Source organism: Stylophora pistillata, chromosome 10 (genome assembly GCF_964205215.1).
Source record: "Stylophora pistillata chromosome 10, jaStyPist1.2, whole genome shotgun sequence".
Classification (NCBI taxonomy): Eukaryota; Metazoa; Cnidaria; class Anthozoa; order Scleractinia; family Pocilloporidae; genus Stylophora; species Stylophora pistillata.
Window position 1 is genome coordinate 12630783 of NC_142528.1, and position 25120 is coordinate 12655902.

A 25120-nucleotide genomic window follows, 5' to 3' on the forward strand; every position below is an offset into this window, starting at 1 on the left:
TGAATGCAACCAAAGTTATGCCAAGGAACAACTCGGAGTTAAACCTGGAGAAACAAAGATGTTAGGCCTACCATGGGACAAAACCGAAGACACGATTGCTGTAACCTTCCCGGAGCCCCCCCCCCCCCCCCTGAAGTAACCAAGAGAGAAATGTTGCGATTCCTTGCTTCAATTTACGATCCACTGGGTGTCACATCACCAGTATCTCTCGTCGGAAAGCTGCTTTACCGAGAGGTGTGCGACCTGAACCAATCATGGGACAAGGAAGTACCAAAGTACATCGAAAGAAGGTGGAAAAAATTCGAGAAGAACCTACCTGACCAAGTTGCAGTTCCACGCCCGGTGACGGCTTTCCAGGAAGCGATTGATGCCATTGATTTGCACACGTTCGGAGATACAAGTGGGACAGGAACAGCAGCTGCCGTGTGTCGCGGAATTTTGTTCCGCTCGCTGGTTTAACTGAGGACTGTATCTATCACACTTTCTACGTTCTATTTTAACACGGAGTTTATTCTTCTACCTCTCAAGGGTTCTACTATCGATCTGATTACCGTGTAAGTGTACTTCGGTTTTTTGCTGTCTTACACAATACAGTACTGTAATCTATCACATGCACAGCTTACAGTAATATAACTATCGTACGATATGTCAAGCCTAATTCAAATGATCCCTTCCTTATTTGGTTCAATTAGCGCATGCAAAGTACATCAGCTGATAAACTGTGCACTAAGTTCAATTTACTGAGAATTGACGCAATCTATCACGTAATCATTTAACTAATTCCTTTTACAATTAATATTTTACTTATTCTTAATGAGCAACTAACTTATTCCCCGACACCGTGTATGCCGTGGTTCATCAAGCAAGTGGCTCAAATCAAAGACTATTAGCAGCTAAAGTGCGCCTCGCGAAGAAGGGACTAACTATCTCAAGGCTAGAACTGGTCTCAGCGCACATGGCGGCAAACCTTGTAGCAAACGTGAACAATGCCCTTCAAGGACAGCCCGTGAAGTCGGTTTATGAATGGCTTGATAGCACAGTGGCCCTCCATTGGATCAGGGGAGGAGGAGGAAGTACCTATAAACAGTTTGTGGCAAACAGGGCACAGAAGATCAGAGAGAAAGATTTCATAGAATGGAGACATGTTGGAACCAGCCAGAATCCAGGGACATCGGCAGCAGAGGCTGTGATGGAGACAAGTTACCAAGGCTGTGGTTGGAAGGACCGGAATGGTTGTCAGATCTCGAGCGCTGGCCACCTTAGTGTTGGAAATCCCAGTACAGCAACACTAGTCACTCGCGTAGTTTTTTTTCCTATCTTTATTCTAGTCGTCACACGCTTCGTATCGCGTCGATCTTAGCCTATTCTTTTACAAACTCACAATATCGTAAAGACCACCCTTGGTTTCGCGTTGCGAGGTTACAAGGCTGACGTCACTTTTCCGACACCCTCCCCCCATTTGTCTCGGAAAGCAAATGTCTGTCGAGAAATGAACCTTATCCCTTAAATTTTATGAACGAATCTATCATCTAGAATTCTCAATCGATTTCCTAATCACACTAATCATTGATCAATCAGTAGCCATAGTGGCAGATGTTCAGTCAGTTCATAAGTAGAATGTTCAAGCATCCAATCTGCTGTTGTCATCCAATCTGTTTCGGTTTGGTTCACAGTTCAATCCCCTTCCTCATCGTGAGCAAGATCCTCCATACGCAATCTTGCTGCGACGGCTGCATCACGGGAAGGCCTGAACGCTGGCGCTTCAATGCGCAACTCGGTCGTTGGAGGTCTGTCACCGTCTCCCGGTCGATCACATGACAGTTCTAACGGATACAGCTGCTGTACTGCTCGCTCTAGATGTGAAGTACCTGTGCGCAACTTTGCTCCCCGGACAACACCATCACGCCCTTTGATTAGTTCCGTGACCATCCCGACCTTCCATTTCCCGCGATTCTTGTCGTCCGACTTGATCAGCACGACCTCGCCCACACTAGGATTGTGTGGTTTTCCAGGATTCTTTAGTCGATGGCGTTCGCGCAGCCCCTTTACGTACTCCCCCGTCCATCGTTTCCAGACGGTCTCCTTGCATCGTCTCAGATACTTTGCTCTCTTGCGTAATTCACCGTCTTCGATGCGGTGTGGTTCCAACTCGAGTAGTGCATTTGGTTGACCAAACAACAGGGAGTGGGGGGTCAAGATCGGTAGCTGCACATCGTCCTCCACGTAACTTAACGGTCGGTTGTTGACTGCAACCTCTACGTGTAGTATAACCTCCTCTAACTCGGTCCACGTTAGGAACCCGTTTCCAATGGTCTTCTGTAGACTTCTCTTCACCAATCCAACCATTCTCTCGAACTGCCCTCCCCACCAGGGTGCTCTGCTCAGGTTGAATTGCCACTTGATTTCCTGACGGGAGAGGAATTTGTTGAGGCGTTCATCAGTCATCACTCGTTTCAGCCACTTAGCTGCCGCCACGAAGGTACTCCCGTTGTCTGAGTAAATCTTCTCTGGTCGGCCACGTCGGGCGATAAACCGTTTCTCAAGTGTGGTTGTGAATGTGAAATCTCAAGTAAGGTTGTGATTTCACATTCTGATGATGGAACACCTTGACAACTCAACCCTTCATCCAAAAAAATTTATTTAGATGTGGAAATAACCTGCAGGTAATGAAGGCTATCAGTCTGTCCAGACCAGCTTGGCACCAGGTGACCTTGTCCAATCGGCTGTAGTAGTGAGTTCAACTCCAGGTGGAACGGTGTTTCTAGAACCACAGGCTGTGACCCTGACTGAAGTTCCTGGTGGGACTGTGCAAACTCTCCCTGCCGGAAGCACTTTTGAAGGTAAAGTAAACAGTCCAAAAATTCTTCTCAATTGAAAAATTGATGGAATTGTCATAAGTTTAGATAATTTTTTTTTTCAGATCTGAGGAGTCGAGAGGTTATTTCAAAGAATTTCTGTTGTATCAAATGGCTTACTTGATCTGATTGTTAATTTTCCCCTCTAGTTGCAACACATTTCCTTGTAAATAAGTTATGAGAACTTGGTGTTAGATCCAGATAACAATTTCTATCTGATAAGTTTGAGTATTCTCATTACCTATTTGCTGAATAACGTAGGGATATTATAGGGAGAAGTTTCATGTTAATCACTTCTGGGAGTTATAAGGGTTAATGCTGACTACAGTCTAGTACTTGATAAGCAACTCTAGTGAAGGATGAAAAAAGAAATGAGGCTTTGACAGACCATCCCTACTTCCCAGACACCATTATTTACATTTCTATAATCCTATGACTGTTTGCTTTTCTGATAAATAGATATATATTTTTCACTATGGAAGGCCTGCCATACTTTCTATACACCAATATATTCCATTTCTTTTTTCATCTTTAACCAGCAACTTATGTTCATCAGAGCAGTGACGGAACTAGTTATGTCATCACTTCAGAACCCACATCCTTCGATACTAACTCCTCAGTCTCTATGACAACAATTTCTGAGTCAAACCCATCCATGGTGAGCACAAATGAGACGGTAGACCCAACAGGAATTCCTCTAGAGCAGTTTGCTGCACATCACACCCATCAGGTTGATCATGAAGATCATTCAACACTGTATGTGCTTCAAGATGATTCTGGTTACCAGGATCAGGAGGTATGAATCTCGTCTGATTTTTGATTCTCCCCTCTAGCTGCTACATATTTCCTTGTAAATTAGTTACAAGAATTTGTTATAAGATCAAGACAACAACTTGCACCTGACAAGGTGGAGTATTCTCATTACCTTTTTGCCGGATAATGTATGGATATTACTAGGAGAAGTTACACGTTAATCATTTCTGGGAGTTTAAGAGTTAACTTTATTTCTGACATCAGGGGACTCTTTCATTGACTGGTTTTCTTGTAGAAGTTTTTGAGATTGTCACATCGGCTCAGTCATTTTCAACACCCAATGTAACAAATCATGGATGTATTGTCAGTATGTACATGCATCATCAAATGAAATATGAACTCTTTACCCCCAGACATCCAGATGGATATTCTCCATACTGTTCTCTATACATTTCCTAAGGTGCTGACAAGGAGAATTTGTTTAACAATCAAAAGCTCCTTCAGTTGGTGATCATTTTCTTTAATCTCCTGACCCTAATGCGTGATTCAGGGGTGATATTGTAAGGAGAAATCAGATGCTAGTCACACCCTTGCGGGCAAAGGGTTTAACCCCTTTGAGTGACTTGCAACTAATATCACCCCTGAATCAGAAATTAGGGTCAGGAGTAAACAGGAAATGGTCACCAACTGAACAAGCTTTAATTTGACAGTTTAACAAATTCTCCTTGTCAGCACCTTAGGAGATGTATAAAGAACAGTATGGAGAATATCCATGCTGATGTTTGGGTGTAGAGGGTTTAACCTTTGTGGTCCCATTTTGTATAACCAGGCAGCAGCCAAGAAGATTTACCACTGCGGAATTGATGGGTGTAGCAAGCAATTCTCCACGTCATACCGGCTGAAGGCTCATGGGCGGAGTCACACGGGAGACACGTTCAGGTGTGAAGAAGAAGGCTGCGAGAAGGCCTTTATCACTCAGAGTGACTTGACCAAGCATGTAAGAACTCACTCAGGAGAAAAACCGTACCGATGTGATCACGAAGGGTGCGGAAAGGTGTACACCACGGCACACCATCTGAAGGTTTGTTTTTTGGTTTTACAGTACCAACATGTACATGCAGATCTACTGTGTTTTTAACAAATGGTGAACGCCATGGCGTGTACTATTGAGTTATGGATGCACGCGGGAGGTTGCTAAGCACGAAAGAAGCGTAAGAGTCGCACGAGGCGATAGCCGAGTGCGACTCTAGCCTCTTGAGTGCTTAGCAACCTCCCAAGTGCATCCATAACTCAATAGTACACGCTATGGCGTTCACCATTTGTTTTATATCATAACATTGATACATTGGAACAAGAGTTCCCTTTTATTTAACAAATCTTACGTGATTAGAAAAAAACATGCGCGCGCGGAAAATTAGTGTTAGCATTTGCTCACGTCAGCAGCAGGCACCCATGGGCAAATAGTAGATGCTGAATTAACCAATCAGAGCGCGCGCTTTGCTTTAGTTATGTTGTAATATTCTTTGTTCTTTGTGGTTCATTTTTATTGGATCAGGTCAAAAGAAATCCAATAGCAGTAGTTTCGTATATTTGCAGCGATATTAAATTTGTAGAATTGATAATTCTTGCTGAAAAAGAGAATTCATGTGGCTATGATGAACTAGTGGTCTACAATGTTGTCGTGGACCCACCAGTTGATAAGGTGTACGGTATTTTACGATAACTTGTCTCGACTTCACTTAAACTCAGAATTTGTTATGACAATTGTTTCATACTGTACTTTTTAATACACTTTTGTCGTGTACTATATTTTTGGTGAGATGTTTTTTTTTTTTTTTTCTTTCAAGAAAACATAATTAAAAAAAGGTCATACTGTTCATTACGGTGTTAACTTTTCTATCTTTTGGACTTAAACATAGTATCCCAATTTTTTTTTCCTATCCTAAACCCTTTAACTACGTTTTGATTGAGATCAGGGAAGGTAAAATTGCCTTTAAAATGATTGGTGTCATCTGTTAGATATTTAAATTATGAATAAATCGACAGATGGTAATCAGATTGCGCAGGCGCCGAGTATGGCGGCCACGAGGATATTGGCTCCTCTTCTATTAGCTATTTTAATCAATTTTAAGCTTCAATTTTATTACAATATATACTTGGATGAAGACTTTGACTCTCTCAAGCCTATTTGGAGAGGAAAAAGTTCGGTTGGTTGCGACGTCTTTGGAATTTCCTTCTCAGCTCGTAAGTGCTACTCAACAAGAGTGCACCGCCATGATAGACTTCGAAGGCCTATCATGAAATGGGTTAAACATGGTTATATACTGCTTGCGGCGACGGATTGCTCCCTGTTAACGATAGATATTACAGTTTTTATGGATGTGGAGACGAACCCTGGTCCTATTTCTTCAGAGAAGAGCTATGATCTACGAAAGCAAACCTGGTCGGACGAAAGTAAGATTCCATGTTATGGAAGAAAATATTTACTCGGTTTGAGAAAGAAATCTGGTAAACCTTCGAGCCCTGTCTTAGAGACGCTTAAGAAACTACAGCTGCTCAGGTTTCGTGGTAATCGGGGAGGTTTGAGAAAAAATGTTCAGCATGTGAAGGAGAGATCTATTCAGAATATTTCTGTCGTCATTGGACGAAGGGCGGAAAGTGGGTTTGCTATTCCCCGACTGCGGGTTGAAAAACGACGAAACCCTAGCAATCTCGTCAGTATACCAAAACAAGTGGTGTCCCGCGAACACACCTCTGTTAGTTCTGGTCAGCTTGCTGTCCCTAAACTTTTGTTTATTAACATCTGTAGTTTGGGGAAAACAACTAGTCGGGTGCGAGCGGTTGTGGCTCTGGAGGCCGACTTAAGAAATAATGACATCGATGCTTGTGTTGTGTCGGAAACTCATTTAAAAATTGAGGTACCCGATACGGTGGTCAATATCTCGGGTTATAATATCTTCAGAAGGGATAGGAATTGGTCTGGATGCGATCTAAGGAATGGGGGAGGTGTTGCTATCTATACAAGGAGTAATCTTTCAGTTATTGATGTTTATCGTTCTAATTTATACGAGTTTATTTGCCTAACTGTGTTGCTGCCAAGTGGGAATTACATTCTTTTATCTGGTCTTTATCACCCCCCGAAGACATCATACCAGCAATGCGATTTAATGGATTATCTTCTTAATGTCTTTGACACAATGCTGGATAATCACCCAAACGCTACTATTGTTTGCGGTGGCGATCTTAATCACCTTGATCTCACGAGACTTAAACGCATTACTGGTTGGACTGCTTTAGTGGATTTTCCAACACGAGGGGATTCATTTTTGGATAATTGTCTTACAGATAGGCCAGAGCTCTTCGGAAAAGCTTTATCTATAAAGATGCTGATTAAGACGGATCACATTGGATTTATAGTTCCAGCGGGCAAGAAACTCAAGCCTATTCGTAAGAAAGTGCAATTTAGGGATTGTCGTGAGCATAGGAAGCAAGCTCTTTACCTTGCCCTCGCATCAGAATGCTGGGATGATGTTTTGGAGGCGGATAGTATCGAAACAGCTGTGAACATCTTAGAATTGAAGATCCTGGCAAATATTAACTGGTGCATGCCTTTACGAACGGTTTCCCTTTCGTCCCGTGATCCAAGTTGGATGACACCGCTAGTTAAATACATGCTACGTAGCAAGTCTCGCATCTCTGTTTTACGTACTAATAAGCATAGAGAGCTTAGTAGAAATGTGTTGAAGGTTATTGGCGAAAACAGAAGGATGCTTCTGGAGGGCAAAATGGGGAGCAGAGAATGGTGGAAAAACGTAGACTTGATATCTCAACGCCGGCGGTCCACAAACGTTTCGCTGGATAGAGAGACCGCTCAAGATTTGAACGAGTATTTCGGCGACCTGTGTACGGATGGCGATTACGTTGAGCCCGCGTTACTTGAAATTGGTCCTGAGGTGAAAGTCCCGGAAATTAGTGAACGATATGTATGGAACTCACTGAGTACTCTAAAGAAGACTGCAACTGGTCCTGACCAAATTCCGTATTGGGTGTGGAAAGACCATGCGGAGATCCTCACTCCAATCATTACTAAGCTATGGAATTTGTCTCTCGCTACGCACCAATGGCCTAGATCGTGGAAAAGGGCAAGTATAAACCCACTGCCAAAAGTTGATGTTCCAGTGGCAAGAGGGGACTTCCGGGGGATCAACGTAACCCCTGTAATAGCAAGAGCCCTGGAAAAGGCAGTCTATAAGATTCACGCCCAAAGGCCGGTAGAAGAACAGTTGTTGAATAGTCAATTCGCGTATAGAGAAGGAGGGAGCTGCACAGATGCTCTGCTACTTATACAGAATAAGATCTGCAAGTTTCTTGATGATCCCAAGTGCAAGGCAGTGCGGATGTTCGCGATGGATTTCAGTAAGGCCTTTGACTCTGTGAGCCATCAACTCCTTGCTGAGAAACTTAAGAGTCTACCACTTAACCCGTATATCATAAACTGGTGGTTAGGTTTTTTGCGAGATAGAAAACAAAGAGTTATTTTCGGGAATCATGTCTGTAATTGGAAAACAGTTAACAAGGGCACAACCCAGGGTAGTGTTTCAGGACCTTATTTGTTCAATATATTTCTTAACGATCTGGAAATTAAATTAGGGAACGAGACACTTGGTTTCAAATATGCTGATGACTGTACGATTATTGCTCCGGTATATTATTATAAAGATCACTCTGTAGACTTAATAAATCAGTTTTTACAGTGGGCAAGCCAAAATAGAATGAATTCAAATTCTACTAAATGTAAAGAGCTTATTATGTATAAAAAAGGTCACACTGCCGAGGCCTACAAAAGTATTTTTGGCATACCTCAGACTAGTACAATAACCATTCTTGGTCTCACGTTTCAGCCGAACTGCAAATTCAGTACTCACCTAAAAGAAAAGTTAGGTAAAGCTAATAAAGGGTTATACGTTATCAGATGCCTCCGCAAGGAAGGATGTAGCCAAGCAGAAGTAGATGTTTTATTTAATTCCATTGTCCTACCTAATATCACTTATGCTCTATCTGTGCATGGGGCCTCTGAGTCAGAGCTAACTATAGCCCAGCAGTTTTTAGATCGTTGTTTTAAACGTAAATACATATCTAAGAAATTAGTGATAGGTGACTTACTTAAAACGCAAGATCACAAAATTTGTCGCAAGGTTTCAACTATCCTGAGCCATCCTCTTAGAGCCTACTTCCCTGAGACCAAGATCACGAGGTATAATTTGAGAAATAAATCCCCTGTCATGCCCGCTATTCGCACAAACCGTTTTAAGAATACATTTTTTAATAGAATTGTTTTTAAGTATAATGTAGCTTTGTGAAAGTGTACTTCCTGTATTAGATGTAACATAAGATATGTAATTTTATCTTTTGAACAATAAAGACACACAGACACACAGTTGCTATAATCAAATGTTCATTTGCCTTTTTTTTTTTTTTTTCCCAGGTTCATGAACGTGCTCACACAGGAGAGAAACCGTTTAAATGCCGAGTTGATGGCTGTGATAAAGCATTCGCTACAGGGTATGGTCTGAAGAGTCACACACGGACCCCCACGGGAGAGAAACCTTACAAATGTCCACATGATGACTGCGGTAAAGCATTTAAGACGTCAGGAGATCTGCAGAAACATGTGCGCACGCATACAGGTAAGTTAACAGAGCTGAGATTCAAGGTCAATGATTGTTCAAGCATCGGCCAAGGCGTGGCTAAGATCTGCCAACGAATCGGGGAGGGTTACACTGTACAGCATCCCTAGTACGTTCCCTACTGTTATGTCCACATTTCCACTGTGTTTTACTAACAGTTAAATAATATTCACTGGATGAACGGTGATTGATTTACGCCTTGTGGTTATTTCGGATTCGATCATTTTTCGAGCGTTTTTGCCTCTTGACCCCGGTTGTTTGAAGATTTGAGAACGCTATCCACTGGATATATCTCAATCCAATAGATAGCGCAAACGTTTACCTGTCACTTATCAGCCGGATAGCAAATTAATCCGTTGGATACCGTTATCCGGCCCTGATACAACTGGGCCCTGAATTATAAGGTTTGTGTGTGCTTAAAGTAAAAAACAAAACGTCATCTCACAAAAGGGCTTCGCAATATATTATATCGCATTGAATGTAACCCCTGTCTGGTTTCCTCGTACACTGAAAAGTGCAGCTCAAAGATAAGGGGACCAAAATATATACAAAAAACCAGTAGAAGACGAGTCTATGACCAGACGCAGATTAGCCTCAACAGACGAACCAGAAGCGTCTAACAGTAGACGCATCTGCTTAATTAGTATATATGAGCTAGCTAATTGTTTTCTCCATCGTGGAATGGTCATTTTTTTATTGCAATAGGCATTGTATTTGCAGTAAAAACTGTTGGTTAAACTGCACCGCATATCTGTCGATCGGTCGGTCACAAGAGAACATAGCGAACTGCTAGTACCATTTCAGCATTGTTAAATCCGTTTCTAAACTTTGGTTTGCTTTTGTTTTTCCAAGGGGAAAGGCCTTTCACGTGCCCATTCCCAGACTGTGGACGGTCCTTCACCACATCAAACATAAGGAAAGTACACATGAGGACTCACACGGGTGAACGACTGTATGTCTGCGAACACGAGGGCTGTGGACGGTCCTTTGCTAGCGCCACTAACTACAAGAATCATTCAAGAATACATACAGGTACATTGGCATTATTGGTGGTGTCAGATTTAGACAGAAAAAGTCAGATTTGTCACTTTTCTTTAGACGAATCGTTTAGGTTTCACGGGGGTCTAAAGGTTACAAGCATCTTATGGTGGTTTACTTTCCTTTGGGTCGCAGCGTAATCGTGCTAAAGCAAGAAAATTAATTTGGTTAAAAGAGCCGTCTAAGCTCAACCTTAGGGAAGGGTTAGACACTTGGAAGCGACTCTCACTTCGCCTCTAAGCACATAACCCAGGCCAGATCATAGAGTTCTCTACGCATAGTTGTAGAGCAACAGAGCGCGGAATTTGAAGTTTTATTTTCGATTCCTCATTGAAAAGTTAAATATTTTTGTATTTTTTTGTTTGTTTGTTTGTTTGTTTGTTTTATTTGTTTGTTTTTTTAAGCCTTGAACAACATTTTTGCTCATTTGTTTTATTTACAGGAGAGCGGCCATACATTTGTCAAGTAATTGGGTGTAACAAGCGCTTCACAGAGTATTCCAGTCTGTACAAGCATCACGTGGTCCACACCCATAACAAGCCATACACGTGCAATATCTGTAACAAGACCTACAGACAAACCTCCACGCTGGCTAATCACAAGAGGACCGCTCATTGCGATATAGCTGACGTTGATAATCTGGGTGAAGGTGAGAAAGCTGTGGTTTTTCTTGTGGGTGATGTAGTAGTCTGGTGTGACAGTAGCATGGAGATGTGTCAGTTGACAGGGTCGCTTTCGTAGCCGCTTCGTGGCGTCTATGCGATTTTCTCGACATGGCGAAAAGAAATCAAAATCAAACCCGAGTAATAAGTTTCGAGTGTTTCCCTGTTTCAAAAACGTGATTGGCGTTTTATTCTTTTTGAAACTGGTAACTAATGATTTTGGACAGTTCTTGTGTTCATAAAGTAATTACAGAAATTGCGTCTTGGCAGTAAAATGTAATCAGTCAATCAGTTGCCGGCTTACCCAATAGCCCACAAGCAGGCTGTCATCATTAGTGATTCAGTGGAAGCATTCCTTTGCAAGCGAGAGGACTGCAAGTGCAGTAGGTAATTTTAGTGCCAGATCCCGACAGCCTTCACCCCGACTTGTCTCAAATCTACCTGTTGGCGTACATCTTGCTGCGCTAGCGATGAAGGCGTGCTGGCAGGCGTCTTACCCGGCAACAGCGTAGGGCAGGCAATGTCTGTTTGCAGTGTGTCCCTATAAGTAAATCTTGCCATTCTTCCCAGGTGAATATGACGTAGGTCACGAAGAGCCCTCAAACAAACGTCAGCGGTTGGAATACACAGAGACTATCTCAAGTAACCAAGCTTTCGCGCACGGTGTGCCCGTCGTGATAGCCGACGAAGCTTCAGTAGACGCGCTTCAAGCCATGGACGGCAACCTGGCCGACATTCAGCACCAAATAGCTGAAGGTGGTCACGTGACTGGCCACATTGCCATTCCTGTTGCCATAGCATCCGATGCTGCCATCCAAGTGGAAGGTAGCCTCGAGCATGCCGTGACACTATCACAAGGGGTGCAACAGCTTAATTCCACCCTTGCTGATAGCACAGGACACGAGCTGGACATGTCGTCAGTGCAGGTTGTCTCCGCACCGCAGACTGTGGTAGTGACGTCGCTAGAGGCCGTAACGGGGGCAGGTCAACATTCCGAGACTGTGGTCGTGACCTCTTTAGATGGGGTGACGACGACTGCTAGAAGAACGCATGATGGGTTTACCATTGTCACGGTGCCTTCTCAAGGAGGAGCACTGAGTATTGGTGAGCAGGAAAAAGTGCAAGGAGGGGAAGAAGACGACGAAGCTCAGAATGATGGGCAGACAGCAACCGAGGATGACTCAGGTAGTTATTTAGACATAGGATGTCAAATGTCGGAAGAACTGTATGCTCTCCAAGCAATGAATGTTGACGGGAAGCTTAATCGTCTCAACAAAGAGGGAGAGGCGATTTTCCGTAGGAGAAAAACAATCTGAGTTGAAATCTGCATATTTTGATTTTAACAGGGGTACTGCAATCCCACGAGCCTACTTTGAATGCTGCTAAGGCTGCACTGGATGCTGTGCTGGCCTCACAGCTGCAACAGAATGACGTCATCAACAGCGAGGACCCTGATTCAGCTTCAAACGCAGGGACCACCCCTATGACTACTGCCGTGGCTTATCAGGCGTGAAACAACCAATAAAAATTCGTTTTGGTGTTCACAACATTAGCTTTCAAATGGTTTGCGTAGTGGTGCAGTGGATCTGTTATTATGCCTGACAGCCATTAGTGTGAAATATTTTGTAGTCATTTTTGTTTATTATTTAACTTATTTTTCCTTTTGGCGTATTTTACATCTCAGTCGAGTGTCGACTTTTCTTTCTATTTTACTTTTCTTCTGGTGGCAAAATAGCTAACGTTTATTCCAAGGAAGGAAAAAACAATTAGAAATTGTGGACATGTAAATAAAAAAATCTGCAAAACTTGCTGATGTGCAGTTTATCTAACAACCTCACTTTAGTTACGATATTATTGATCAAGGGCCATAGCTAGCCTTTTGCCTAAGGCCTATGCAAGAGAAGATCACTAGACATGGCTTCATCGCAGGTAATGTTCTCTGTTAAGAACCCTAAATACCTAGTTGTCCTGTCATCCGAGTAAAGCGAACTGAGAAACAGAATAACCTCAGAAGGAAGTGTCACTGTTTCTAGCAAGGCTACTATCCTCTTTGTGGAAGGGGCGTTACTAAAGATGTCAAATAAAGCTTTGGTGATCTAAACATGCAATATTACTACGATTAGAGTTTATTTTAATTGAGAACCTCCTTAAACACCGAAAAAGGCGGTGGACTTGACGCAATTGGTTTTTGGTCTATATCTTATCGGTGGCAAAATTATTCTCTGCAATTCACAGAACGTTGTAAAGCGAAACCAAAGCAATCTCGGAGTAATCGAGACTCGTTTGAGAATTGCTTCATATCGAGACAAGATTACGGGATGTGTAATTAAGTTTCTTTGCAATCCCAAGCTGGGTAAGTTGCAAGAGCCAACAACAACCCAGTCGATGACGATTAGCACGTGCAAATTTATTACTAATATGTATGGAAACAAAACGTGTCTTAAAATTGGGACAAACAAAAATTTTTCTAATTCAGAAACATCACTTATGGTATTTGAACAGTCATTCGTGGAAAAGATTTCCGTATACCCCCATAACAATCAAACACAGCCGAAGTCCCAGAGGTAATCTGTTGTTTTGCTTCTGTTTTCTATTATCAAAGAATCGTATGCATAATGAAGTATGGGGTTCTATGGAAATCTTGCCCATTCGTGAACTTGCTGCGACGGATTTCAGAACTTCCTCCGAGGTTTGTCAAGGACCAAAGTACGTAAGTGAAATTCCTACATCCTTAATGTTTCGGAGATTGTAAATGTAAACACCGAGGGACATTCTAACAACAATCGCATGCAGAAACATTTCAAGTTCACAAACTGAGCTGAAAAAATGGGCCAAATTTCTAGGGCAACGAATTCAGCCGAAAATTATAATGTACGAAAAGGTGATGTGATATATCAGAATTTCTGTACCTACAGATAATATACACAACATAGCTCGGGCTTCAAACTTAAAAATGACTAAATTCATAGACGCAATCCAACTTTTTTCCTTCACCTACCTCTGTTCTTGAAAATAATATACGCGTCGAATCGCGTGATTTCTTCGCGTGACGCCCTCTGAAGCGTCGTTCTCACTCACGCAGATTTTCAAGAACTAACGGTCATCCTATATTTCGGATACCCCATGACCATCTATGAAGGAATGTTCAAAACCCCAGTATAGACGTTTACATAGATCAGGGGTTTTTTTTAATATTATACTTGTTTCGAATCTCGTCCCTTCGGTGTTGCCGTGCCTCTCTGTTTTTAGCGTTTTGTTCATCTCTTTCCCTCATCGCTTGTTTTCTGAAAGAAAGAAATTATTATTCTGATGAATGTTCCTATTATTTCCATCATTGGTCGTAGTCTCCCTGATATTTGATGGCAGTCACACAACACCATTTCGTGAGCATCACGCAACATCTTCAAAACACCATGTTTAATGCAACATAACTTGGGCCAGTTGGTCCTTTTTCTTCCAACAATGATCAATGTGAAAGTTCTCTCAAAAATTTTTATGCACTCTTGGGCAGAGCGGTGGTGACAATTAGAGATTAATATTATTACCTTAATGCTTAAAAAAAGATTCTCAGGAAATGCTTACAAAGGAATAATGTGTCATCCTCACTCTGGAGAGTTACGTTCTGATCTTAAAAGTGAAAGGTTCAAAAAGTTATGAATCTGCCGCAATTGGTTCTAAAACAGACCTCATCTGTAGACCCTCCCACACAATGAGAAGACTAAGTCTAAGGAACGTTCTCTTGGGTGTTTCTTCCTTGGCCTTTCACGCAATCATTTAGACTTCATGAACATGTCGTAAAGCGCAATATTTCTTTCTTCCTTGCTAAAAAAATGAAAATTTTACCTTATCTCTTCGTCACTCGGAATAGGTTCTGCTTGAGCTCCTCCAAAACATGACCCAATGCAACATGTTGTGGCAGCAAATAGATTACCAGGCTCGTTTCCAATATACTCATTTTGATAAAAATATCCTTGTTTTCTTTGATAACAAAATCACACTATGAGTTAGACGTGATCAATGACCTTGATAGAGGATAGTTAAAATAATATTTGTTTAATCGGTTCTTTGAGCACTAGAATTAAGGGTGCTTTTTATACATTATGTCGTTTTTATGGTAACATTTTTTAAGGGAAAAAAAGTATGTAGGCCAAGTTTTGGTAATTGATAGAAATTAATTTATCGGGAGATCATCAATGATGTGTCGGAAAGGTGTTAATTTATCAGCGTAAATGGACCTCAGCGGTTTCCGATCTTTTAACGTTACCTAGGGTGACTCGGAGCCCTGACCCTATTTCATGCGAAAAAAATATGAAAACTTGTTCCACAAAAGAAAGGTACAAAATCCACAGACCCACCCTCATAAAAGCAGAAACCAGGAAGATTACGCAATTTATATGGATTTTCAGTTTCGACACTTTTATAGAAGGTGAAGCGTAAGGGATTTCGAAGTGTCAATATGTACTTTGAAAACTTTTGGCCTTGCAATATTCAATTCAGTTCGGGAGCTGTGGAGAAGAGTGCGAGGTTTGTGTAATAGATAACTAGTGTATCTAAAAGATAGCAATGCAGCAGCACATTCTGTTGATAGTGACATGATTTACGCTGCGTGGAGAAGCGTAACTCTGAAGTTATTTTCTGCGGGAGAGAAAGTGTTCTTAAAAACAGAGAAAATAACGCGCGCGCAGAAGTGAACAGGTTCGGTTACATCGACAAACTATCGCTGGTTTAGGGAAATCAATTTTTAGCGACACTACTCACACTTCTCCGTTAGCGTGTGTATAAACTCCGTGACCGTGCATTTGATTCCATTTCCATTGCCCTTTGTACATATCGCCATTTTCGTAAAGATTTGTTCCTTCTCCGTGTTTGAAACAAAGCAAAGTTCCACCATCATAGCGCATAATATCTTCATAATCTTCTCGTTTCACTGAAAAACACAGGCCCATTTTGTAGTCGTCGATTTTGTGTTTTTGTTCTGTCCTTTCGACTAAGCAAATTGTATTGAAAATGTAGTAAAACTTCTACTTCCGGTGATTGCGTGACCCACATGACACAAGCATGCCCCTTCCAAATTTGGGTTTGTAATATTCACGATGCAGTCACGAGTTTCCCACGATCGACACTAGGTTGGTCATTGATTTTCAAAGAATAAAACGTCAAAGACTATGAACGTGTAGTTCTTCCCTATGTACATAAAAGGAACAAAAACACTAAAAGTAAAAATTCTTTAATCTTCATAATGACCGTAAAATGGCCGAAACCTCGTTCTAAATTTTTTTTTAACCAATTCTATTCACTGTGAAATAATAAATTTAGGAAACAAAAGCAATGGAAAATAAAAAGCTGCAAAGTGCCCGACGTGGTCTTCTTACTATTTGGTTTTGATAGTTCTTGGAATTGGAAGCCTTTATCATTTGTGATCTGAAGATAATAACGCATAGGTGGATAAAATCCTTAGTAACACACCAGTATGTATGATGCACGATCCTCGCAGTAGAGAGCGCTATTTATGCAATAGCGAAAAGCAGACCTGAAAAAAATCAGGCCTGTACGGGATTCGAACCACTGACCTCTGCGATACTAGTGCAGCGCTCTACCAATTGAGCAAATGCAAACATGATAGCAAAATTTTTAACATCTTAAGCAATCTTTAGTTGAGTTTCATAAGTAAATAGGGATTCAGGACTTGGCTCTACTTTGTTCCGCTAAGTGGTAGGACTAAAAATCTCTCGCCATCTAAGTTAGAAACCACTTAGACGCAAAACTAAGACCGACTGTAAAAAAAAAATTGGCCGACTTTTCCCTGGAGGAAATTACAGCAAAAAGATCATCGGGACTTCAATTAATGTGCCGATTAATTCGAAGTCTCAACATCCCTCTCCGGGGAACCGATGTCCGGGGGGTTAAGGAATTCGAACCTTGTCTGGTTGGGGTGAGAAATTTGAACCGTAAGAGTCAACTAGCGGAAAACAAGTGTTATATATGAAAGTGTTTAAGGTAAATAGTTCGCTTTCGCGAGTGAATGGTTCAAAGGAAAAGGTCTACAAGTTAAGAGTTTTAGAGCTTGGTCAATATGTAGGAAGTCGCCATCGCTGATTTTACCTTCCACAACGAAATTCGGTGAGGCATTTGAACACAATTTTTGCCCCGGCGGGGGGGAATTTGAAGAAAGGTATCTTCAAAAGTTTAAAGCCAAGGCGAAGGTTTCCCGGGGGAAGACGTTGAAGCTTCGAATTGATGGACGCATTACGTGCCGATCCTCATAAAACGATTTCCTAGTTGTTTTCCATGAATTGTTGTGAAAGGTTTCTTATCCATATATTCTCTTTCTTTCTGTGCCAAGATTTGAATTAAATAAATTGCAAAAATTATGATGACAAGAGAACAATTAACATGGCTTTACGAAATGAAGGCCTGGTTAGCAGGCAAAAGGAGATCCATTAAAACCGGAAGTAACTGAAAAATAAATGATTATCCGGTAATAGCCATGAAATCATTTTGTGTCATTTTGGCGATGGAATGGAATTCTATAAATACGACAGAAATATAACTTATAATTGGAATGCTCAGTTCCACTCTTTTTTGCTGTTCCAATAAATCTCACTCACACGCAACTCACGGTGAATAAGATTAAAAATCGTCTGGGCGCCATGAAATGAATGACCGGAACGGCTTCCCAAACATTATCGCCCATCAAATGTTCAATCAAAGTGGGAATTCATCACTAAAACAACAGCATATGTAGCCTTACTCACAATTCTCCATTAGCATGTGTGTAAACACCATGTCCGTGTAAGCTATTACATTTCCATTCTCCTTTGTAAGTGTCACCATTGCTGAAGTGATATGTTCCTTCGCCATGCCGAAAGCAAAGAAAGGTGTCTCCATCGTATGGATTTATCGTTTCGTAGTTTTTAGGTTCATTAGAAGCACATAGGCCCATCTATGAACAGTAAAAGTGCGGCTCCGAACAGTGTATTGATATTTAAAACAAATTCAGTCCTCGCTTGAAAAACGAGAACGATATCGCGTGATTTTTAACCTAGCGCGTGACCTAAAAGAATTCGTTCCCAGGACCCTTTTTAGGGGAGGAAAAATTGAATTAGGGTTATCATGCTAAAGTCGCAAACACAATATCTTCGTCGAACTTCTCGTTGCTTACTTCAAAAAATTTAAAAATTTCCTATTTTAGCATTTATGCTCATGACGTTTAGGATGAGCAGGTTTTATTCTGGACCCTGACGAAAGTTTGTCTTTTCCAACCGAAATATCGAGGAGCTACGTCCAATCATAGAATTTTTTTGGTTTTAATACTTCAATTTTTATCTCGCATTCCTGGCGTGAGGATCAGTTTCCCCGAGTGACACGCAGTTAGGAAATAACAACGCGTTCGTTGTTTTTTCTACTTCTTCCAGTGGTAAATTAAACGAGCATTCGATACCTTTTGGATATTTCAACCCTGCCCTTCCGTTACCTAAGCGGACTACACAAGGCGTTAATTGATTTCATGGTAATTAATTTCAAGCGAAAGTAATTAAATTTCATCTATGCATTCGTCTTCATTTTTGCACCCTCAGTTCCTTTGAGAATGATTTTTAAAAAATCCTATCCATTTGAAACCTAGTACTTCAAAAAAGGAATTTCTGCAATATAATAAATGTTAATTTTGTCCTCCACTCTCCGTGAAAAATTTCATACACAATACCTATCTTTCTTCTTAATTCTTGGGTAGGCGACTGAGCGTGCAAACAAAACTGCGCGACATACCAGCCGATAATTGGCTGGAGTTGTTAATCCATATTCATCAAAATTAAAGAATTTTTCAGCAAACGACGCTGCCTATCAGAGAGTAAAGACGTGCCGTTCTTAGTGCTGAAGATAAATTAAATGGGTTAAACAAGAAAGTTGACCTGCAAAGAAGAGCAATATAAATGGAAAGCAGCGCTATTCTACTAAAATAGAAGGTAAGCAGTCCTTTGAGAAAATGTTGCTGAGAAAGCTGAGCGCAACATCTTCGTTAAACGAATAAGTACGTGTCCGCTGTTTGCTTTGAGCAGAGACACTGGTAACAATGATGAAAGGAACATATGCTGATGGCGAACAAAAGAAGCTAATGAGATATCTATTGTTTACGTCCTCCAAACAATAATAATAATAATAATAATAAAGAATAATAAAGAATGACGTAACGTACAAACCACCTATTGAGTAAAGGGGACGGTCTCAACAGATAGGAAACCAAAAGTTGTAATCAACTGTGATACCATCTTTTACTATTACTATCTTTCGCTCGAACGCTAAAATAAAGATGTTAGTGTGGTTAGATTTCCTGGAGGACGTCATTCTTTCATTAACTCTTTACACCGTAACATTAGTATGCAAATTCTCCATACTGTTCTCTATACATTTCCTAACGTACAGACATGGAGAATTTGTTTAACAAACAAAGGATTCTTTAGTATGTGATCATATTCTTTATTCTCATGACTTAAATGCGTGTTCCAGGGGTGAAATTGTAAGGAGAAATTAGATGCTAGTCACTCTTAGAGGTAAAAAGGGTAAAACGACGTGGAGTTTCGAGGCGCATACTTCTTCATTAAAATCATTTCTCTTCAGAATCTTACAGCACAAAGAAATAAGACGAAATTATATATTTACCTACAAGCTCTCTAGATTGAACGTCGTTGTAAGGAGTATAGTAAAATTGAAATAAGTATTCGGTCCCTGATAACATCAATGATTTCCTTTTTCAGAAAGAGGAACTTTTGGGAGAAGAATTAGAGGATGGAAAATCTGGTCTAGAAGAGAAAGTGGAATAGTAAATGTGAAGAGGATACTGCAAAGATAAGAACTTTTGAATTATTTAAGTAACGTAAGCAATTGTCTTATTTTTGTAAGAAGTCTCGACTTTTACAACAACTGCCTGGTTGGAGTACTCTTAGACTCTGAAAGGATAGACTCGTTACTTGGTTAAGTGAACAGTTTAAAACGAGCCACCATTTTTGGACTAGTTTGTTGTGATACAGATCGTTATGCAGACTTTGAGCGATCATCTGATTTAATTCCATGATTATATAACTACAACTTCAAGCAGTTTTTTTCGGAGGAATTCATTTCATGGCATAGACCAAAATAGCTAGGAATAAAACATTGATATGAACTTGGTGAAAGGTGAAAATAAAACTTGAGTTCGTAAGGTATTCACTCTGGCGAAAGGCTCACGCTAAAAACATCGGCTGTAGAAGTTATTTATGGTGGCCAGTTTACATTTATCAACTCAGTTAATGAAACGACTGATCGCTTATATTTGTTTGCCAAACTATCGATCCGCATCACAGTTATATCAAAGCTAATGTGACAAAAAGGTGATATTTTTCAAGGTGGCACTGCAACAGCACCTAAAGAGACTAGATGAAATTCCAAAGTCAAATCTCGCAATTACGAAACTAAACTGACCCATTTTGAAATTTAATAACAACTACATGTATGGGCATCATCGACCAAAAAAAGGCCTACTATGGGGTCTAAGTCGCCGCAACTTTGGGCGACTTTGGTTGATTTAAGGCGACTTAAGCAAAATTGGCAGAAAAAACATTGCGACTTTAGGCGATTTAAGGCGATTTTATTTGACTGAACTGTTAGCAACAGTCTTTCCATAAACCTTAAAAATATTTACAGAATCCTTTGCAGTGAACACAATATTCAGTTTGGTTACTTTTGTATGCTTATAAGTCACAATAGTGACTTAGGGCGACTTAAGGCAATTTAAGGTCCCAGAGTAGGCTTAAAAAACAAAGCCAACAAACAAAACACACTTGACTGGTACTTGTTCAATGGTTGACCTACAGTTTTAACTATTGTCATCGACCGTTATTGAAAAATTGGTAGAATGACATAGAACAGATTCCTCTCGAGAGATCACAATACCTGCCAGAACCTTACAAATGACTTTGACACTGAATTGACAAAGCCAACAGACCAAAGAGAAAGACCAACAGAACAATATCGACGGACTCCGCTGAAATCTCTCAGCTATTGCGATCACGCGTTAAAACATGTTTGATTTACCAAATTTCTCACTTCATCCTATTGATAACTTTTGTCCACTTTGAAAGGTCAAACGCTGACGTGCATTGGTCAACTGCCAGCACTTTTCAAGATTAATTTGACCTTGACTGCCAATGGACCGCACAAGCAACAAAAAAGCAACGGGAAACTTTCCAAATAGTTAGACGAATTAAAACCAAACTGATTTGATCTAAATTTTATTCTCGACATTAACGGAAAGAACAAAAACCTACGAAAATTTTGATGAACAGAGATGCAAATTTTTTTTGCTCCATTTAAAGCAGAATAATCAGTACAGTGCCATCTTAAAACTTCACATCTTTTTGTCATCACGTATTGCAAGCTTCCAATGGAAGTTCAATGCTTAAACTCAAATGCCCTGCCGGTTACGAACTTTTTTTTACATGAATTTGACCTGTCTTTCTACATCAACCAGTCGTCAAGGAAGAGATATAAATTTTCACCTTTTAAAGATGTCTTGTATGAAAAATGACCGTAAGACTTTGACAAAAGAAGAACGATCAGATATGTAGGCTTATTTTTCAATGAAAAGTGAAGAGGATCCACTGTCAAAACTGCAGTTGTGATGGAGCAGGATTTTCTTTTGTTTAGTTTGTCCCAAATTATTCTGAAGGAAAAAAAACCTACGAAACATTCCACGATAGGATGGTTGTTTACTGATAAGGATGAGTGCAGCTTGGCTTGATTTGACGGTTTTTACTGAGGAAAAAATAGATTTTTATCTCACCAGTTTTATCCCTTGACAGTTTTAATGAATATTGGACATTGTTCGCAAATTGTTGGAGAATAAATATGGAATCGGTAGAGGAGCAGTTAAAGCAAGGAGAGAAAATTAAGTCAAATGTTTTTGTCTAAAGTTCATGTAACCTTACGGTTCAAAAGTTGGTGCATTTTTACTTTTGATATCAAAATGATTGTCTTTTGTTTACTGACAAGCTCGATCTGAGTTTTTACCAAAGAAAAATAAGAATGTTGTTTCTTCAATACGATCTGTAAATTCATAAAACTTGTGATACAGGTCGCACTCGAGAGAGAAATTACTTGTTGCATTTCCGGTCAGGCATTTAGTTTTAACATGATAGTGTAGATAATTTACTTATTACTTATTAAGTGGCAAGAAGATCTTTTATGCTGTCACTCGTTCGGTGTAACACAGGAATACAGAAAACAAATAAAAATTCGGAGTTTTGATCTATCACTCTGAAGCTACGCTTAACTGAGAATCAGCGCTGAAAGTGTCTAATCGCTATCCTCTCTCTCTTACAAATTTTCCCCTAATTTTCCGTGAGAATCTTAAGTAAAATATTTGGAGTCCCATTGTTTGTGTTGAATCTTACAGCTAAAACAAAACTCGGAGTTTCTCCAAATTTGAGACTGTTTTTCTCAATGACTTCGGGAATTCATGTAAAAGAAATAAGATCATATAGTTCCGAAGTTTATTAACTTCTGCGGCTAAAATAAAATTCTATGAGTATGCTCGACTAATGCATACAAGTTTATTCCCAAAAATTGTTTCTATAATCCACACTTAAATCAAAGATAACTTCTCAGTTCAAAATAAAAGGTTTTTTCTCCGTCCAGAAAGGATCTTACCTCGAAGTTAAGTTATTTCACTGAAATACTATAGCTTTGAAATTTGATTAAGAAAAAAATTTTTTCTTTGTTTTTCCAACTTGTTTCCTGTGTTAAATTGCAAAAAGTGGCAGCATTCAAGATCTCTCATGCTTAAAAGTATCATGGCAAGTTACACCTTGAAAATAATTGACTAATAGAAAAACTTAAAAATTGAAAGTAATTTGACCAGTTGTTGAAAATGTCGACGATGAATTTTGCAGTTCCGATTGTACTATTCTTTGGCTTGCCATGATGTTTGTTTTTTTAGACTTGTAACGTGTGAACATCATCTCGTGCAAAGAAAATTTATAGTCAAAAAACCTGCTTCGTTTATTCCAGTTTTTTTTAAAGTGTGTAAGGGAAATTAGCTTGGCTTTTACTTTTTTTTTTATTCATTTTTTGCACGAGAAGCAGTTAAATTGATTTTTGGCGGAAAGTACCAAGGGAAGTCAAGTAAAAATTTTTGCGGAAAAAGTTGTCAAGGGAAGCTCTGTGCAAATTGTTCCAAGTTTCCCGCCAAAAGCCTTTGTATCAATACAAAAAATCTTTTAGACACCTTTTCTTTACATCATTAAAAGAATACTTATTTAATTAACTATTGAAAAAATGACTTACTATATGAAACACGCGTGGTTTATTGAGCACATTTGAAGGACAATAAAGATATACACAAAACAAGCAAAGAAACACTTTATTTACTCATTTATTATAAAATAACATGTAAGAATTAACGTTTATGGACAATGTAGGTGAAAATCTAATAAAAATGCGTATTTTGGAGCACCGTATTTTTTTTTAAGTCTTTTGGCGGGAAAATCCACCACATTTAGGAATTTACTTACTAAAAAAAAAAAAAAAAAAATTGGCGCATGCGTGCCTTAAACACCTATGTTTCTTCTAGGATTTTTGGCGGGAAAAAATTTAAACAGCCTTTAACATGAGTGGAGCCGACAAGAAAAATTTTTTTTAATTTCGACAAAATCGCAAAATAACACTTTCTTACGATTGGCTTCAAAATCTTCTATCAAGGTGCTGGTAAATTCCTACTCGCCATATCATCCAAGTTGAGAGACTTCTGGTACAACTGTTTGTACCTCTGAAAGAATCTTGTTCCTCACCGGGATCATCGTTTCTTGTTTGATTTGTGATTGAAGCATCGGTGATATTTACCGGTCATACCGCAGCTGAAAACGAAATGAAATGCAATAAATGTTGATCTTGAGCAGTAGTGGAAATAAGGCCTGAAAAAAGAAAAACTCGGCCCATAACGGGTACAGAATGACCTTTGCGATACTGGTGTAGTTCCCTACCAACTGAGCTAATTAACAAGCCAGCTTGGAGCTGGTCATTATGAAGGTTCGTAATAACGTAATAAACCCGTGAAGTGATGATAAACAGCTGTGAATAGATGAAAATCATATCTGTAGACTGTTAAGAAATTAATATCAAAGCGATCTTCGCGGTAATGAACACAACGTGCCACGCACGGGAAAATTCGTTTTATTTGACGTCGATATTGTGACAGCATTTTGACCACTATGATGACGAATATCGTTGTCGATAAGAGTACAGACCACGCTAAACCACTGTCGATTTGTTAAATTTTCAAGAATGAAAAGCCGCCCTCTGAACTTTTATCAAAATCTTTTTTTTTTTTTTTTGAGATTTCGATGGTAAATGCTCTAAGTAAACTGCGTTTTCGTTGTATATATTATAACGGAAAATTTCCAAAAATACTCTTTCTCATCCTGATCAAGAATTGCTCCTTCTGAAATCTTTGAAGAAGTTGTTAAATCATCATTTTTTGTCAAAGGACGATGAGATATGATAATATCAGATTTACGATCCCTTTGCTTTCAAGAATGAGTACTGTCTACACAACTTGCCAATAAATCGTAGTCTACTCTTGCACGTTTACATCCTAACAGTTTCTCTACGAAATTTCTTTCGAATTACGTTTTAAAGATCAAAACTCCGACTAGATTATAAAACATGCAATAAATTGATCTAAGACTTAAATTTTATTGCCGAACCAAATGATACACTGAAGTAAAATCATCAATTATCCGAAGCATAACTACGTTTTTACTCTACTTTTCGCCTCAAAAGGTAACCAGGCTCCACGCAGATGAACCTTGACCCTTTACAATCCAACATCAATATGCATATTCTCTATACTGGTCTCTATACATTTACTAAGATGCTGACAAGGAGAATTTCTAATGGTAATTGAACCTTGTGTCGTGCAATTTGTATAGGTAATCACATGATTTCGAGTGCAATTTGGAATAAATAAGCACGAGTAAATTTTTTCAAAGACCAACCAAGTTGCATAAGCCCGTAGGGCTCATGCAATTTTGACCAATCAGAATGTCTGGTTTGTTTCTTTCTCTGCACTGAATTAACCCTCTTTTGCACTGAA

At 39.7% G+C, this 25120-nt stretch overlaps 4 protein-coding genes and 1 long non-coding RNA gene across 6 annotated transcripts; 3 read left to right on the top strand and 2 right to left on the bottom strand.

Moving 5' to 3' along the window:
• The first annotated feature begins 150 nt into the window (after positions 1–150).
• On the top strand, positions 151–1360 carry LOC148721858 (uncharacterized). The gene is made up of 2 exons (XM_088736969.1): positions 151–400; positions 819–1360. Exons 1-2 carry the CDS (start codon positions 151–153, stop codon positions 1358–1360), a joined length of 792 nt encoding a protein of 263 aa, XP_088593095.1.
• A 314-nt stretch (positions 1361–1674) lies between these two features.
• Positions 1675–2626, bottom strand: LOC148721859 (uncharacterized). The gene is made up of 2 exons (XM_088736970.1): positions 2620–2626; positions 1675–2564 (listed from the first exon to the last, which is right to left on the bottom strand). The coding sequence occupies exons 1-2, from the start codon at positions 2624–2626 to the stop codon at positions 1675–1677; spliced, it is 897 nt and encodes a 298-aa protein (XP_088593096.1).
• A 60-nt stretch (positions 2627–2686) lies between these two features.
• LOC148721860 (uncharacterized) lies at positions 2687–12803 on the top strand. The gene is made up of 8 exons (XM_088735762.1): positions 2687–2840; positions 3395–3651; positions 4438–4689; positions 9094–9295; positions 10148–10327; positions 10776–10982; positions 11566–12180; positions 12342–12803. The coding sequence occupies exons 2-8, from the start codon at positions 3481–3483 to the stop codon at positions 12506–12508; spliced, it is 1794 nt and encodes a 597-aa protein (XP_088591888.1). The 5' UTR covers positions 2687–2840; positions 3395–3480; the 3' UTR covers positions 12509–12803.
• Positions 12617–18040, bottom strand: LOC111320126 (uncharacterized). 2 transcript variants are annotated; one of them, XM_022922826.2, is made up of 3 exons: positions 17751–18040; positions 14839–14973; positions 12617–14279 (listed from the first exon to the last, which is right to left on the bottom strand). In XM_022922826.2, exons 1-3 carry the CDS (start codon positions 17936–17938, stop codon positions 14171–14173), a joined length of 432 nt encoding a protein of 143 aa, XP_022778561.2. In that variant the 5' UTR covers positions 17939–18040; the 3' UTR covers positions 12617–14170. The 2 variants fall into 2 exon arrangements, with proteins under 2 accessions (XP_022778561.2, XP_088591945.1); XM_088735819.1 differs by lacking the exon at positions 17751–18040 and adding an exon at positions 15754–17744.
• Positions 15198–22282, top strand: LOC148721861 (uncharacterized). The gene is made up of 3 exons (XR_015992415.1): positions 15198–15519; positions 18812–18959; positions 19749–22282. It is a non-coding gene; the product is annotated as an uncharacterized LOC148721861 (long non-coding RNA).
• Positions 22283–25120: the final 2838 nt, after the last annotated feature.